The sequence below is a fragment of the Crocodylus siamensis genome, chromosome 5, assembly GCF_052110815.1.
Source record: "Crocodylus siamensis isolate JL-2025a chromosome 5, ASM5211081v1, whole genome shotgun sequence".
Taxonomy (NCBI): Eukaryota; Metazoa; Chordata; order Crocodylia; family Crocodylidae; genus Crocodylus; species Crocodylus siamensis.
In genome coordinates this window covers 127,686,930-127,702,044 of record NC_143399.1, presented here as the reverse complement: position 1 = coordinate 127,702,044, position 15,115 = coordinate 127,686,930, and the positions used below count along the sequence as shown (strand labels likewise).

Below are 15,115 nucleotides of genomic sequence, written 5' to 3'. Positions count from 1 at the left end.
CTATTTGAAGTGTAAATAACTGATTTTTTCAAAGGGCAATGAGTTAAAGTCCCATCTACATGACCTTTGAGAAACACTGCCTTAGGGAACTTGTGCTTCCTAAAATTAATGTGTGGTGTGATTGGGGCTGGGTTGATACAGCCCCTCCCTGCCCCTGGTGCTGTTTGCAGGAAGGGCACAGGGAGGGGGAGCAAGCTGTGGGCTTGGGATTTGCCCAGCCTGAGCGGGAGGCAGGGCAGGTGGATTGGAGCTCCTGAACCTCGCAGGCCCCGCTCAGCTCCCTTCCCCTCCAGCTCAGGCCAGTAAACGTCAGCCTGCAGCTTCCTTCCTTTCCCTTTTTCCCCCTCCCCCCCTACCTTCCTGATGATAGCCCCAGAGCTGGGAGGGTGAGATGCAGGGGGCTGGCTTCTTGGCAGCAGGCAGGCTTCTCAGGCTCCTGCAGATAGGCACAGTCGCCCTCCCCACCCCAACAGACGAATGTTTGTTGGGTTCAGGGGGGCGCTGTAACTCACGGTATTTTACGTTAAGTGCCGTGAGTTAGAGCATAGGCTGCACATCTGTCAGCACCCCAACTACCACTGCCTTATATCATGGCTGCCCCAGGCACCCAATGGTGTTGTTACTCTGCTGGTTTGGAGGGTTTAAGTCTCCAGGCTTGGACGAGAGAAAAAAATCATTTACTGTTCTCCACCCCATTCCACCCCACGCATTCACAAGAACCAGCACAAAACCAGCTTCTCAGGTAATGATGTCTACCAGGACCTGACCTACTATTCTCCCACAATCAGTGTAATCAGCATTTCACCCACTATGAATGAAGCACTTTCCTAGCTGCAGCACTAAGCACCAACCCAAGAAGTGAACAAATTTTAAAGAGAGCAAGGTACATTCCTGCTTTGCTTTTGACACTGGCTTTGGGTGCCAGACATGAAGGAGGAGGAGGAATACATTGGTGGAGACAGCTTGAGCAGGCAGTAGGAGAAGCAGGAGCTGGTAGGAGATTAACAGGAGAATGGCTGAAGAACGATAGAAAACATTTCAAATTCATGCCCTGCTTCTGTCATGAATCTTGTTTTGCAACATAGAGGTGACCAACTCTTTATCTCACTACCAGCCCTCTACATCATCCAGTTCACCTGCATTTGTCTGTCTTAAATCTCCCATTTACTTCCGTCAGGCATTTCCTACAGTTTGTTTCTCTTAATCCTTTAAATTTTCTGTTTCTCTCAGTCACACACTCCCAATTGTTTTTAAATTTGTATTTGCAGCATAAGAAAAAAGAATGAAGAAAAGAACCAAAATCATGTGGAAATTTTACACAGGAGAGAATCAAGGGCAGCATCCAGATGTGCAATGGTGTGCACCTGCAGCAGCACAAATTTGTGCCGCTACTTTGTGCAGTAGCACATGCCCCTGCATGTGTGCTTTGTTGCTTTGGGCAAACTGCCTTTGCCCAGCTCCTCTTGGCTCCCAGCATGCTGGAGCAATTGTGGCACAAATGGAGAACTAGAGAAACTGGCCAGCAGCCACCACATCTCCCTGGAGGACCAAGCCTCTCTTCCACTGCATGCAATTGTAGCATGTGCCGTGCTGCTTTATTTTCTGGGGGAGGGGCATTGCTACTGGGAAATCTGAGTAGCAAATTTTCCCCCCATGAAGCAAATTTGCAGTGCGGGGCATGTTTAAACATTCCACATGTGTGATTTGTGGCACAACAAATAGGTTTGTAGTATCGTAAAACAGACGTGCCTGCATGTGGTGATGTGGCCATGGGATTTGGGTTTGTTTGTTTGGGGGGTGGGGGGTAGCTGTTTAACAGGTTTCTAAGAATTGGGGGAAAACTGATTTATTGCCTTTGCTATTTAGGTTATGTCCCCCATCCACCAATTAAAACATGAAAAGCAAAAGGTAAAAGGACTTTGCTGAACAGGAAACTTCCCTGGGATTCATGAAAGGCTCACAAATTGCATATCATGAATCAAATTTTACCTTCAGTGTAAATGAGGACAAATGTTGTGTGCTATAGGCCAGCTCTTTCAAGACATTTTTAGAGTTCTGCTCCATAATTTCCAACACCCTCTTCTCCAGTCCCAGAGGACATTGTTCTCAAAAGTTCTTCACCTAGCTACTGAGTCGTGGAACAAAAATAATTGTAATAGCTTTTCTCTCATTTGAACGACAGTGTTTTACAAATAGTCTCATGGTTTGTCTGTAAATTGCATTGGGATAGGACATGCATGGCTGTACTCTGCCTAAGTATTTCAGCATTTACTACTTCATTGTTGAATAGTTTACAAATAACCATAGTCATACATTTGGCATGGTCATTATAACTTTCTATTCATTTATGCACTAGAAATAAGTACTGCTGGAACAAATGTGTGTTCTGGCAGAATTTCAACTTTATCTGTGTCCTACATCTCCATTTTCAGTCACCCATTTAATTGTTTTATGGTGCTCCAGTTCTAATTCATAACCTCAGTCCCATTTTGTGTGTTACTCTTTTGTAAACCAAGGATAAAATGCTTTTACTCTCACTGTGCCTCCATATTTAGGAGTCTTTACTGTGGGTTGAGAATTCAGGGGAAATGAACCTGAAATGTGTGATCAGAATTCAGTAGGCACTATCCAGGATACATTTACAGAACTAGTCATTGTCCTGCTATGGGTAGCATGCAAAGCCTATGGTGCTGATGAGCTGGAACATGCAGTCATATGAAGATTTTATCTTGGCATTACCACTCATTTTGGATATGATGTACTGAAGTGGCATTTGGCTCTTGGATAAATCTTCCTGGTGGAAGAAAAATTGTCACCTACACCTTAAATTGCTATTGATGAACATGTATTCCCAGGCACAGCTGCAAAAATAGATAACTGCTGCCTTAAACAGAGGCACTGAGCACTTTATTGTTGCAGATCAATTAAAGCAAGGGAGAGTGGCCTATAAATACGTGAGGGTCTCGTTTCTTTTACTGGCTGCCAAGCTCTGAAAAGCATTCTGCAAATTAAGGGTATTTTTTTTTCAGGCCAACCATTTGTAAACCCTGATGGTACACCTGCAATATACAATCCTCCCAGTGGCCAGCAGCCAATTAGAAGCCAGATTGTTGGACAGTCTCAGCAGCAGCCTTCATCCCAACAGCAACAGCAGGTTCAGCAACCACAGCAGCAAATTGCAAGTCACCTTGTCACACAGGTATGACAACTGTTGAAAGGGGAGAACAAGTTTTCATCAGTGCTAGGATAATTAGGTGTGCTTACCTTCCCTGAATAGCTGTACTATACATTTAAAAAAAGCAGCTAAATAAAATATCAGGGTATTGGGATTTTTCCTTTTGACACAAATGGAGTCTGAGCTATCAAATATTTTCTTGGTGGATAAAGTAGATAAAAAAAATTTAAAATAGCCCCCATTTGAGACAAACTTTCATTTTGGAAATGACTATTCAATTAGGTGGTATATGTGTAGAGAAGCTCCAGATTCCTTTTGAAAAAATTGCCATGCAAGTAAAAGCTATAAGTGGTCTTTTATAGACCAGTCCAATCTGTAATTCTGTAAAGCACTGGGGGAATATTTATCGATGCACATATCTCTATTGATCTTCTGCTGAACATCCTTCTAATATTCAGAGCTTCTAAAATTAAGTTTATTAGCTAGTGCAAATTTCACATTTTTATTTACTGTTCAGATTTTCTTTGCATGTGGGCGCATTTGTATGATTAGAAAGAGATGATAGAATTGATAAATTAGCTGCCCACAACTGGTTGGCCATTAGGATCCCTTGCATAGTTGTCTGTAAAAATGTCATATGGCAGTTCTCACTGTGTGTCCCCCCACTACACAGTTATGTGTATGCAGTATAACCTTAATAGGAGTTACATAAGTCTCTTTACAGAAAAATAGAGTTCGAAAACTTAATCACCCATCACTCCTGATGGCCCCATTCTGGACACCTAGTTGAATGTAGTTTGTGTCCAAATGAGGGCAAGATCAGAAAATAATGTACTGTGAAACAAATTCCATTGTGAGGTTCAGGTTAGTGTAGTAAAAGCCACAGAAGCTGCCGTTTTAGCACAATAACTGAGAATTTCCTTATAGAAATTTCCCTATGTAACTTCATTGGTCTGAGAGATTTTAGCCCCCTAACATCTACAAAATAGCACTCTGCAGACTTTATCGATCTTGGAGGTTCTGCCACTGTACTCTACTGTGTCTCTGGCCCTTCTCAGTGCTCCAAGTTTTCCTGCAGCCTACAATGAATGGAGTTAGACCACCAGGGAACTTCCTGGCTTCTGCTATTGCTATGGGTAGAGAGTCTGATCCATAGAAAGGTCCCTGCAGTTTAAGGCTCTTTGAACTTTTCTCTGTACATTACACCAAGGTGGCTGACCCCAAGTGTGCCTACCTGCTTCCAGCACATGGTTTCTATGCTATGCAGTAAGCCATCCTGTTCATTGTTGTACAGTACTACAATGTATGGTATATAGTCTGAGTGATCCAGGTCTGCACATGGAGAATACCTCTACATTCTGCTCCCAGGTTACCCCATGTAAACCCAGAAACCAATTAAGTTACTTTTAGTTTTACCAGTAACAGATTTTGTCTCAGTAGCAAAACTGCATGATTCAGAACTTACAGCCTGAGTAGTTTTTTAACAGCAAGGGCAAAATAGTACCAAGCTTGTATATGCCTCATGCAAATGAGAGAAATACCTTTAGTGAAGTTTCTTTACAGAGTCTTTCTTTCTTTTACCTAAATGTGTCCCCCAAATTAGCTAGATAATCACAACTTTGGTGGTCATGTTTTAAGCCATCGCATCTGAGAGCTGTTATTCCATGTTTCTCCAACTCTAACAAAGCTCTGAATGAAATCAATCATTATTAAAGAAACATTCAAATATATGCTCATGCCCTTTCCTCATTATCTTTGTGTGAATTGTATGTGGTTCCATATTTCGGCATTTTAGTACACCAGTAATCAGGAAATAATTATGGCTTTGTTTTAGCTCCTTATTAGAGCTGTCAATTATCAGCATTAACGTGAACAATTAATGCAAATACCAGTTAACGCGTTATTTTTTTAATGCGTTAATTGTGCACATGGTTTTGGAATCTGTACCCAAGCCACCCTGTATGGCCTTGCTGCTGCCATCACTGCAACCTGCAGACCACCCCACGGGGCAGCATTAGCGGTGCAGAGGAGCTGCAGGGCAGCCTGGCATGGGCTCTGGGTGGCCGCAGCAAAAAAGGCCCAGTAGCAGAGAGGGGGAAAAGTCACTTTTCCCCTGCACTCAGCAACAACTTTGGGCCGGTGGCACCACCTGCCCCCACCAGGCTTCCCCACTGCTTCTGCACCACTGCTGCAGCCTCCTGGGGTAAGTGCCCTGCCCTGCCTTCCCTCCATTTCTCCCTCCCTCCTTCAGCCGAGATCTCACCCTCCAGCTGTAGCGCTGTGGCCCCTGCACCAGCCAAGCTTCCTGAGCTCCATGTGGGCCAAATTTGAGGGTGAGGGATGGTGGGGCTATGGATTGGGAGTGAGGGGAACTGGCAGAACCTGGTAGGGGTAAAGGATTGTGGGTCAGAAGTGAGGGGCACCAGCAGAGCCAGGGGCCTGTGGGTACTGTACCGTTTGTATTCTGTGTTGTAATTGACATCAATTTATTTGAAAATATATGAAAAAAGTCTAATATTATTTATAAAAAATAGGATTCTATTATTGTTTAACTGTGCAATTAAATTTGCAATCAATCACAACTATTTTTTTATATCGCAATTAATTGCAATTCATTTTTTTTAATTGTTTGACAGCCCTGCTTCTTATTGACTTTGTTGTCTGTTTGTCACTGAAAAAACCCAACAAAGAATCATGAAATGTAGGGGTTAAAATGCAAGGATGGAGTTACAGTAACTAGCTTCTGGGGCTCCACTGGAAAGTGACTCGCTCACCTGTTTTGTGAGGGCATTGTTTGAGATCTTAATTTTCAGAAATCGTTGTTTGTTATTTGTCTAACTGGTGAATTTCACTTACTATATCTCATTCTGTTTTATTTTGCAACCTGTTCAGGCTATGCAGCCATCTTCCCAGTCAGTCCAATACCCAGCAGTTTCCTATCCTCCTCAGCATCTCCTGCCAGTTTCTCCAACGCAGCAATTTTCTGTGGTATTACAGATTTTTCTTTTTTTAATATCTGTTCTTGGTGGGAGGTTGTGTGTGAGAGGTGATTTTGTGTGTTTGTGGGGAGGGAGATTGTCAGTATAGAGAAATGCGGGTTAGTCCATGGGAAGGTGTATGTTGGAAAGCTTTCTTTTACTCAACACTGTTGGAACTGTTTGGCTTTTGCCAACAAAACCAGTGAAAATGATAAGAGACTTTGAGATATGCATTATGCTGAATCTGTATAAATTATTGTAGCTTGTTTTGTACTCTGAGTCCACTGCCTGGACTTATCCATATGCTATAAGATCATAGAATAACAGGATATTTGTGAAAGAGCTGTAAGCCGAGGGGCATGTGATATACTACGAGTCATAACAAAGTACTAATGGGCATGTAGAATAAAATTAATACAGCAACTCTCTGGAGAATCTGGTCTTGTGCTTAACAGGCTAATATTTCGCTAGCATAGAATGAAGCTAGTATCTTAATAGACAGTACAGGACTTTTCTTCTGGGTTCTGTCTTCCTCTGAAATTCTTATTTGCAACTTATACCCTCAAGCTACAGATGTTGCCACACCATATATGCAAACAGAACTGAAGATGCTAGAGGTGCACTGATACAACGGTCCGATATCGTATCGGCACTGATATAAAGAAAATTGATCATATCAGAAGTCAACCTGCTGTGGCTGATCATTTGAACAATAAATACCCATGTGTGCATGCAGTGCAGCACATAGGCAGCAAGGAGAACAGCCTGGCAGCTTAAAGAGCTGAGTGCGGTGGAAGTCTGGTGTGGTGGAAGGGGAGGGGGGAGGGAAGGGGTTTGTGGGGCAGATCAAGGTCCCCATGGTGAGGGAGGAGTGGGGAAGGGGCTGGGGCAAGCGCTGCCCAGCCAGGGTAGGGCAGACATCGGATGGAGCCGCGGCTCATCTGGGCGGTGCAGGGGTAGGAAATCGGCTCCCGCCACTGTGTGCTGCTCACTGTGCGCTGCTCGTCCAGGAGCTGTTCATCTGGTGGCTCCTGCCACTTGCCTGGGAGGGCATGGGAGGAGCTTGTGCCCTCAGATCTGCGCGGGGCAAGGCAAGCTGGAGCTGGGGCTGCGTAGGGCTCTTCCTGGCCTGCCCTATCCCTCCCTGTGCAGATCTAGGGGCACATTCCCTCTCCCCATACTGTCCTGGATGAGCAGCGGGAGCAGCAGTGAAGCTGCCAGACAAGCAGGTGAACGTAAGACCAGCGGCTCCCGAACAAGTGGCATGCAGCGATGCGAGCTTCCTTCCACCCCACCCCCTGCATCTCCCAGATGAGCCACAGCTTCATCCCATGCCCACCCCACCCTGGCTGGGCAGCGCTTGCCCCAGCCCCTGCTCCAGCCCCACTCCTCCCTCACCACAGGGACCTTGATCTGTCCACCGCCATGCCCCTTCCCTCCCCCTCTCCCCTTCCACCACACCAGACTACTTACCAGCTGCACACAGTTCTCCAAGCTTCTGGGCTGGTATCAGAAATTGGATTGGTATCAGCCAATATGCCTCCTTAAAATGACTATCAGTATCAGCCCCAATTATCTCTATTGGTGCACTCCTAGAAGGTGCCTTTTGAGCCAAAATAGAAGTACCAACATTTAGAAGAAAGGCCCTGCATTTAATGGATCCAAGAGTGGCATATTCTTTCCCGCCATGTATCCTAGAAACTAAAACTGTTGTCACGCAAAGCCAAATGGTTAATTTATTAATTAAATTCCACTTTCATTGTAAATTCTTGTGCATTTTCCTTAGATGTGTTGTTATTAATTTGTATTATTGTAGGGCCTACTAGCCCTCACCATGGACTAGGACCTCATTTGTGCAATCACAAACAAAAAGACAGTTTCTTCCCCAAGGAACTTATGGTCTATGCCCTTGTTTGCAATGATTTCAAATCATGTGAATGGAAGCTGTGAATGCTCGGCATTTTTGGAAATCAGGCAACTTACCTAGGTACCTGTCTTTAGGCTGGCATTAACTTGAAAGGGACTACACAATTTGCACAAGCTGAGGATCTGGCCCAGAGTTTTGAAAAATGTTGGTTCATGGTGTTTTGTTCACAAAGAGAATATAGATTTAAACCTTAAGTATGATGTGTCCACATCTGGAGTAATGAGTTCAGCTCTGGTCTGTCTCTCAAAAAGGACGTAGTAGAATTATGCCCCAGCTACATGTTACCTATATTACACAATTAACTGGTTAATTGCACAATACATTTAGACTAGCTACACGTGCAAAGTAAGACAGGCCACGAGTCCAAAGTAATTTTTACACAACTAACTGGTTAATTACACAATAAATTTAGACCAACCATATATGCAAAGTAATTACTACACAATAAAAATTACTATCCAGCTATAATGAGAGCCAACCACCTATAAAGTTAGTACTTAAAAATGTGTAACAACTGGTTTCTATCCAGCTTTAATTTGAATGTGTAGCTTCCCCACCCCACCCCTACCAGGTACAGAGAAGGACAATCAAGTTGGTCAGAGGTATGGAGCTCCTGCCATACCAAGAGAAACTAAAAAAGCCAGGATGCTTCAGTTTGGAAAGGAGAAGCCTGAGAGGGGATATGATGGAGGTCGATAACACCATGAAGAGTATGGGGAAGGGAACAGGAAACTGTTATTCACCACGTCCCAGAGTACAAAGACTAGGGGGCATCCACTGAAATTAGCAGGAGATGGGTTTAAAACTAACAAATGAAAGTACTTTTTCATTTGGTGCATAGTTAACTTCTAAAACTCATAACCACAGGAGGTTGTGAAGGCGGATAGGATAGCTAGGTTCAAAAAGAGCCTAGGCAGGTTCATGTGTGATAGATCCATTAATAGCTAATAAACAAAACAGTCAGGGGTGTGTCATCTGGCACCATTAAGCCAGGGAGAGTGTGACAGGGATTGGATTACACTAGTCATGTTCTGTGCGTACGCTCTCCTTTAAAACATCCACAGCTGCCACTGTCAGAGACTAGGCTAGATGTCTGACCTAGTATGACATTTCATATGTTCTTATGAGATTTCTGGCTCAACTGCACATTGAGAAATTGACTTTTTAGAAATAGTCTGTTTGTATTCATTTAAACTCACTTTTTTTTTTCCAAAATCCCTGCCAGTAAATATGTTGTATATTTTCGGGAATTGACACAATAGTAAAATTAACACAATAAAATAAATCCATTTAAAATTAATATGAATATATATCAATATCTAAATTCAGTGTGTTTGTCTTTTTTGGTCAAAGTGAAATGAGTAAGGGGACAAATTTTATGTTTATGTACCTATAGTATAGTTATATTTCTAGAGAGAATGTGGTGTTTGAATGGAGGCTCTTTCTGGATATTTGTGTCTGGAATACAAGCATGTCTTAAGACAAATGGACCTACATGTGCAGACAGAGATATGTGTGAAGATATAAGGACAATAGCAGAGTCTTCTTGAAAACATTAGGACTCTGGACAGACATAAATACCCACTCAGATCTCTTTGTGAGACTGAGGTCTAAACCTGTATATGGATTGTGGGTGAAGCTTGGCTTTAATGACTTCATTTCCATTGACTTAATTGGGGTCATATTTTATATGTTCACTTTGGTATACTGGTTCCTGCCCCAGCTGGATTTTGTCTCCTAAACCACTGAAATGCACATCTCATCACCTGCATAAAACATCTTTCAATAGCAGCTGGAGGCATAGCTAGTTTTGTCTAATACTGTATTAAATATATGGGCTAGGGTTTTCAAAAGTATCTAAAGGTAGTGAGGCACCTATTTAAAGCTCACTGAATTCCTCTTGGAACATTTGGTAAATCGTTGCTATGCTCTGTAGAGTGTTTTGCTTAAGAGATTCTGTGCAAGTGACCAGCCCATGCTTGTAAAGTAGGTTTCATGCCCTTTATGTTTAAAATATCTGAATTTGGAAACTGTGGAGCTCACTAGCCTTTAGAGATAAAGGGAACGTCAAAGGATTCTAAACAATAGAAGTTGCTTTTTTATTGCATGGAATAGTTTATCTTATGGTCTAAAAACATCTGTCAAAAGGTTTGCAGCGTGTGTGCGTATATGTGCATTTTTTTTATTCTTTCTTTCTTGTTGTGGATTACCCTGAGTTATTTAGTATGTGAATTTCTCTTGCGTCTTGTGCATGTATTTGTATCTGGCTTTTTGTTTTTCAAATGTCTACTGCAGAGAGCTACTGCAGAGTTTATCATTTTCCACTGACTTTTGCCCCACAGCGAGATGACATGACAACACAGTTTAACCAGATGAGCTTAAGTCGTCAGTCATCAGGAGACAACCCTGAGTCGCCTTCAGGTCCTGTCTACCCATCGCCTATTATACAGCAGTCTGCCCAGCAGACTGGTTACATCATGGCTTCTCCAGGTCAGCAGCTTCCCCCAGGAGGATTTACAAGTTCAGGTCCACCAGTATCTCAACAAGTACTGCAGCCTCCACCACCACCACAGGGCTACGTACAACAGCCACCGCCTGCTCAGGTAAGTAGGATTTTTCTCTCTCTGCTAGCAATTTGGCACCTCATATCAAAGGCAAGGACCTTTCTATAATACCCTGAAGCGGACATGAAGTACAGAAGCTTGTATAACTGGAGAATATTTTCTCAAGTAAATCACATTTAAAGTGTAGCAAATTCGTAAGCAATGGGAAGTTTATACCATTTCTACTGTTTCCTGGATTATAACAGCTCCTCCCCTCCTCTTCCCCCCTTACCCTCCCCACCATATGTTTGTGCTCCAGGATGCATCTGCACATGAATATGAAGGGGAGGAAGTTGCACAATTATTGCTAGTCCCCTTTTTCCTCTGTGTGTGTGCACGCTGAGTGACATACACACTAGCTCGGGTAGCCATTAATCATATTTAATTGACTTGAACATGTGAGATGTTGCAGATCAGTAATTTTTACTGTCTTCCTGAACACTGATTAAGTTTTACTGTTCATGACCAAACATCCTGGGATGTCTCCTGGGTACCCTCACAGAATATTGAAAGTGATTACTGTCATGAAACAAAATGCACAGGTGATTTTCTTGCCAATTTTCATGGTATACGTTTTAAAGTCAAATTTCCGACTATAGTGAGCTGCATTTAACAGTACTGCTTAAAGTGTAGAAATGCCATTAATTGCTTTTTAAATTTATTTTCATTTAATCCTGTAGAAATGCAAGTGTTAAAAAAAATTATTTTGAAATCCATTACATGATTTAACCTGTAGTTTTATTTCTGCTCCAATTACTTATTGATAATCTTACATCTATAATTGTCTCTGCTGCTGTGTCTCTGCATTGTTGTAATAATAAAGATTCTGGTCTGTTAAAATGTTTTTAGTAGCCTAGAAAAACCAGTGCCTCATTATTTTACTAATTAATTGTAAAGAAAATTAGAAGGTAGGCACTATTTATGCCAGATCAATACAATGGCTGGCACATGTTCCTAAATCTAGATATAATGTAAGTAATTTTTTTGAGCAGAAAGCTTGTAAAAAATATTAGAGCTAGGTAAAATACAAGTTTGCTTTTCTCACACAGAATTAGCTTGTTTTCAGATAGCAAAATCTCTGCAAAAGGGACTTGTAAATGATTTTTTTATATAAAGCATGAAAAGTGATAATTTACAAGTGCCAAGATTTGTCAAATGTCAAAATGGAGGCTTTTGAATTTTAAAAGAAATTCCATAAAATTGTAATGCCTTTTTTCTCCTTCTACACCTTATTTACTCACCCAAGTACATCATCCAAATGACAAAGAGCCACGTTCCAACTGTCCAGTCTTCTCTTCCTTTATTTATTACCTGCTTTCCTTAATATATCCAGGCATTGTTTAATCAAACTTCACAACACTTGAAACGAACGAGACAAATAGGAGCATTTCTCTTGTATAAATTGAACCTCAGAGAACCTTAGTGATATGGTTCAGAGCTATGCAGTGAATCCATTTGAGAACCACGATCAGACAACATTTCTCATGTCAAAAAAGCTTGCGTCATCTCTACTAGACCACAGTGTGCTCCCCAGCAAGTCATTTGACCTTTCTAATCCTGGATTTCTGAATATGTGAAAAATGGATAATACTACTTACTCCCTTGATACATATGGTGGCTGTGGTCATTATAAACCTTTTTAAATTTCACCAGTAACAAAAGGCATTACTGGTATTTCAAAATTCCTGGAGCTGAGCACAAATAGTTGAAGGATCAGAATGTTTCATTCTTATAAATTAACATCAGGATTTTGTGTCAGGAGACCCAAGTTCTAATTCTGTTTTTGATATGACTTGCTGTCTGGAGTTGTGCTTGTCATTGAACTTCTGAGCTTACCTTCCCTGCAAATGACTTGGAGGTGCTAACACTTACCTCACTGGGGCATTGAAAGATACAGTTAAATAACAAGTGTAAAATGTTATATAATACCAAATAATCAGTGATGGATTGATCCAGTTCAAACAAAGTGCAGAATTTTCCATGGTGCATCTGTCTTTCTGCCATGCCACTTCTTTCCCGTTCCCATGGGGAGCCCAAGCATTCTTTGCTGTTGTCCCTTTGTTGGGTGTTTGGAGCCTAGTGTCTTGGGTTTGTGGACCCATACTGCATTGTTGAGCTCCTCTTTAATCCATATGTATTAAGAATTGTGGAGAATGTGTAACGAAGATGTTCTTGGCTCACAAAGTTTTGCTCATTTCTCCTAGAGGTTGAGAAGAGGGCAGATAGCAAAAGCACCAGCAATAGTTCCTCTCTGGATTTTGCCCCCTCTTCCAATTTTCTCTTTCCCAGTTCTGAGGCTGCGTTAATACCCTGCAGACTTGACATGGTCAAAAAAGAGGGGAGAAAGCCATCTATTTTGTTTGCATCAGTCTCAGTCCCTGTACTGTGTCTTCACTTCTCACTTTACCCTGAGTCGTTGGGATGGCAAGCAGTTATGTTTCAGTGCAGACAACCTTCTAAGCAGCCTTTAGACCCCTCTGAACATTCAATATCTTTAGTTTGTCACTCCTTCAGGGGATACCATCCCCACCCCAAAATACCAATCCCTCAAGCCACTTTGAGAGGGAAGGGAGCACCACCCGTTTCGCTTTTCGGGAAAGACCGAATATTGACATCTCTATAACAGTTGTTGCTGAGAGAATCTCCTCCTTCACCCCTCACTATCCTTCTACAACCCTGGCATCTGCTTGGACTGCCTGAAGGCCTCTGTGACACAAATTACCCAGGTCAGGATTTGTCCCATTTTGCTTCCCTACCATATGCACGCAGTGTCTTCCTAGCTATTATTGTCTGTTCTATGAAGTAATTTCTTCAGGAAGTCTCAAGATGTGAATTGGTGATCTAGGGAGAAAATATTTGTTCTTCCAGTATAGAAGGAAAGAGAGAGAGAAAAAAACTAAACAAGCAGTTAAAGATGTGTATGCATACAAAGCATTATGATGCAATAATCAATGCAATGCAATCAGTGTAAAAGCACTTTTAAATTGTAGCACTTACTATTGAATTTATATAAGTAAAACAGAGTTTTGCCTGTGAATGGCTGATTAGTTCCTGTAAATGCAGTGGTGGCTGGATTTCTAGAAGATTAGCTCTGGTATCATAAATGCCATTGGAATATAGGAAGGCAATGAAAATTTGGGAGCAGGTCCAGCAAGTGCAAACTTCTATCTGGTGAAAGAAATTAGCTGTCTAAACCTTCAAGCCTGAAGATCTCTTGCACTAAAATATTAAATGATATATTAAAATTTCATTAAAGCTAGCTTTACTGCTGCTTTCCAAGGCCCCCATTCCCACTCTGCATCAAAATAGGAAGAGACAGATTTTAAATAGAGATGTCTGAGAGGGGAAACACTTATTCTTACTCCTTCCTCACTGTATATTCTCAGTCTAAAAAACAGACTTATTATTTAGTAACCCAAAAATAATTCTGCCCAGCCTTTCACTTTTATGCCATCCTGTGAGAAATAGGCCATTTGGTAAGAGCTGCATGTAATGATTTACCTTTGCTTTTCACCATACTAGCGACAAATTCCTACTTTTCTTCCCATATCACAAAAAAAATCTTGTCTATCCATTCAACACTTTCTTTTCAATGCTGACTGCCATTCTTTAGTTCTTCTTGCACAAGCATCCCAGTAAAGGACTAGATTGACATGTTCAGCGAGTATGTCAGCAGTACCTCTCTCTTGCCCCTCACTAAAGGCATAATCATCTCTTCTGCTGGCATCATTTTGGCAGTGAGTGAAGGGAATGTGCTCCTGCCTCCACAACATCATCCCTCATAGAAGTAGGAGTATAAGATTAACAGATAAAGAGGACATAAGGCTTAGGTGATGGTATTTCTCCACACACTCATGGATCCTCTCTGCAGGTTAGCGGGGAGTCTGCACTAATTTAAGTTGGTTTTCTTTGCTGTGGAAATTCGTTGAAAAGTGGTCACCAGAAAATAAAAAGTTTGCTCATACCATGCTTCCTATAGGATCAATACTGTCAGAGAAGCCAAGGGGTAACCTAGAAGTGGGAACTCTTCAGACAAGCACAAGTTTTTATGTACACCTCTTACCATCCCACACAAAGGACACTGTCATGAGTCACTATTGTTCTGCCCTTAACATGGAAGTATCCTCTAAATCTCTAAATCAAGACCTAGTCAAGACAATGCAGTGACTGGGAAGAGTTTCAGAAAATCTTACTAGCTCAGTGCAGATCCTGCAGACTGCCTTTTTTTTTTTTTAGAAGTAACTGTTATTAGTGATAATGGGAGTTACACAGATTTCTTGAGAGAATTTATATATTCATTTTTGGTCCATCCTCAATGTAAGCATTGCAGCTGATTTTATTACGTCTAGATGAAGGTGTAAAATCAACCCTGACCAAAATTGTTGACAAGGTATGGAGGACTGTATGAGAACTTGCATGAGAACAGAATCAA

At 41.7% G+C, this 15,115-nt stretch overlaps 1 protein-coding gene across 14 annotated transcripts in view; it reads left to right on the top strand.

The window, feature by feature from the left end:
- ARPP21 (cAMP regulated phosphoprotein 21) overlaps positions 1-15,115 on the top strand; it is a 268,867-nt gene that overhangs the window by 195,471 nt on the left and 58,281 nt on the right. For all 14 annotated transcript variants that reach the window (XM_090050296.1, XM_090050299.1, XM_090050301.1 and 11 more), the window contains 3 exons: positions 3,030-3,199; positions 6,068-6,163; positions 10,423-10,683. In XM_090050296.1, the coding sequence (XP_089906422.1) occupies positions 3,030-3,199; positions 6,068-6,163; positions 10,423-10,683 (527 nt within the window). The remainder of the gene's footprint in view (positions 1-3,029; positions 3,200-6,067; positions 6,164-10,422; positions 10,684-15,115) is intronic.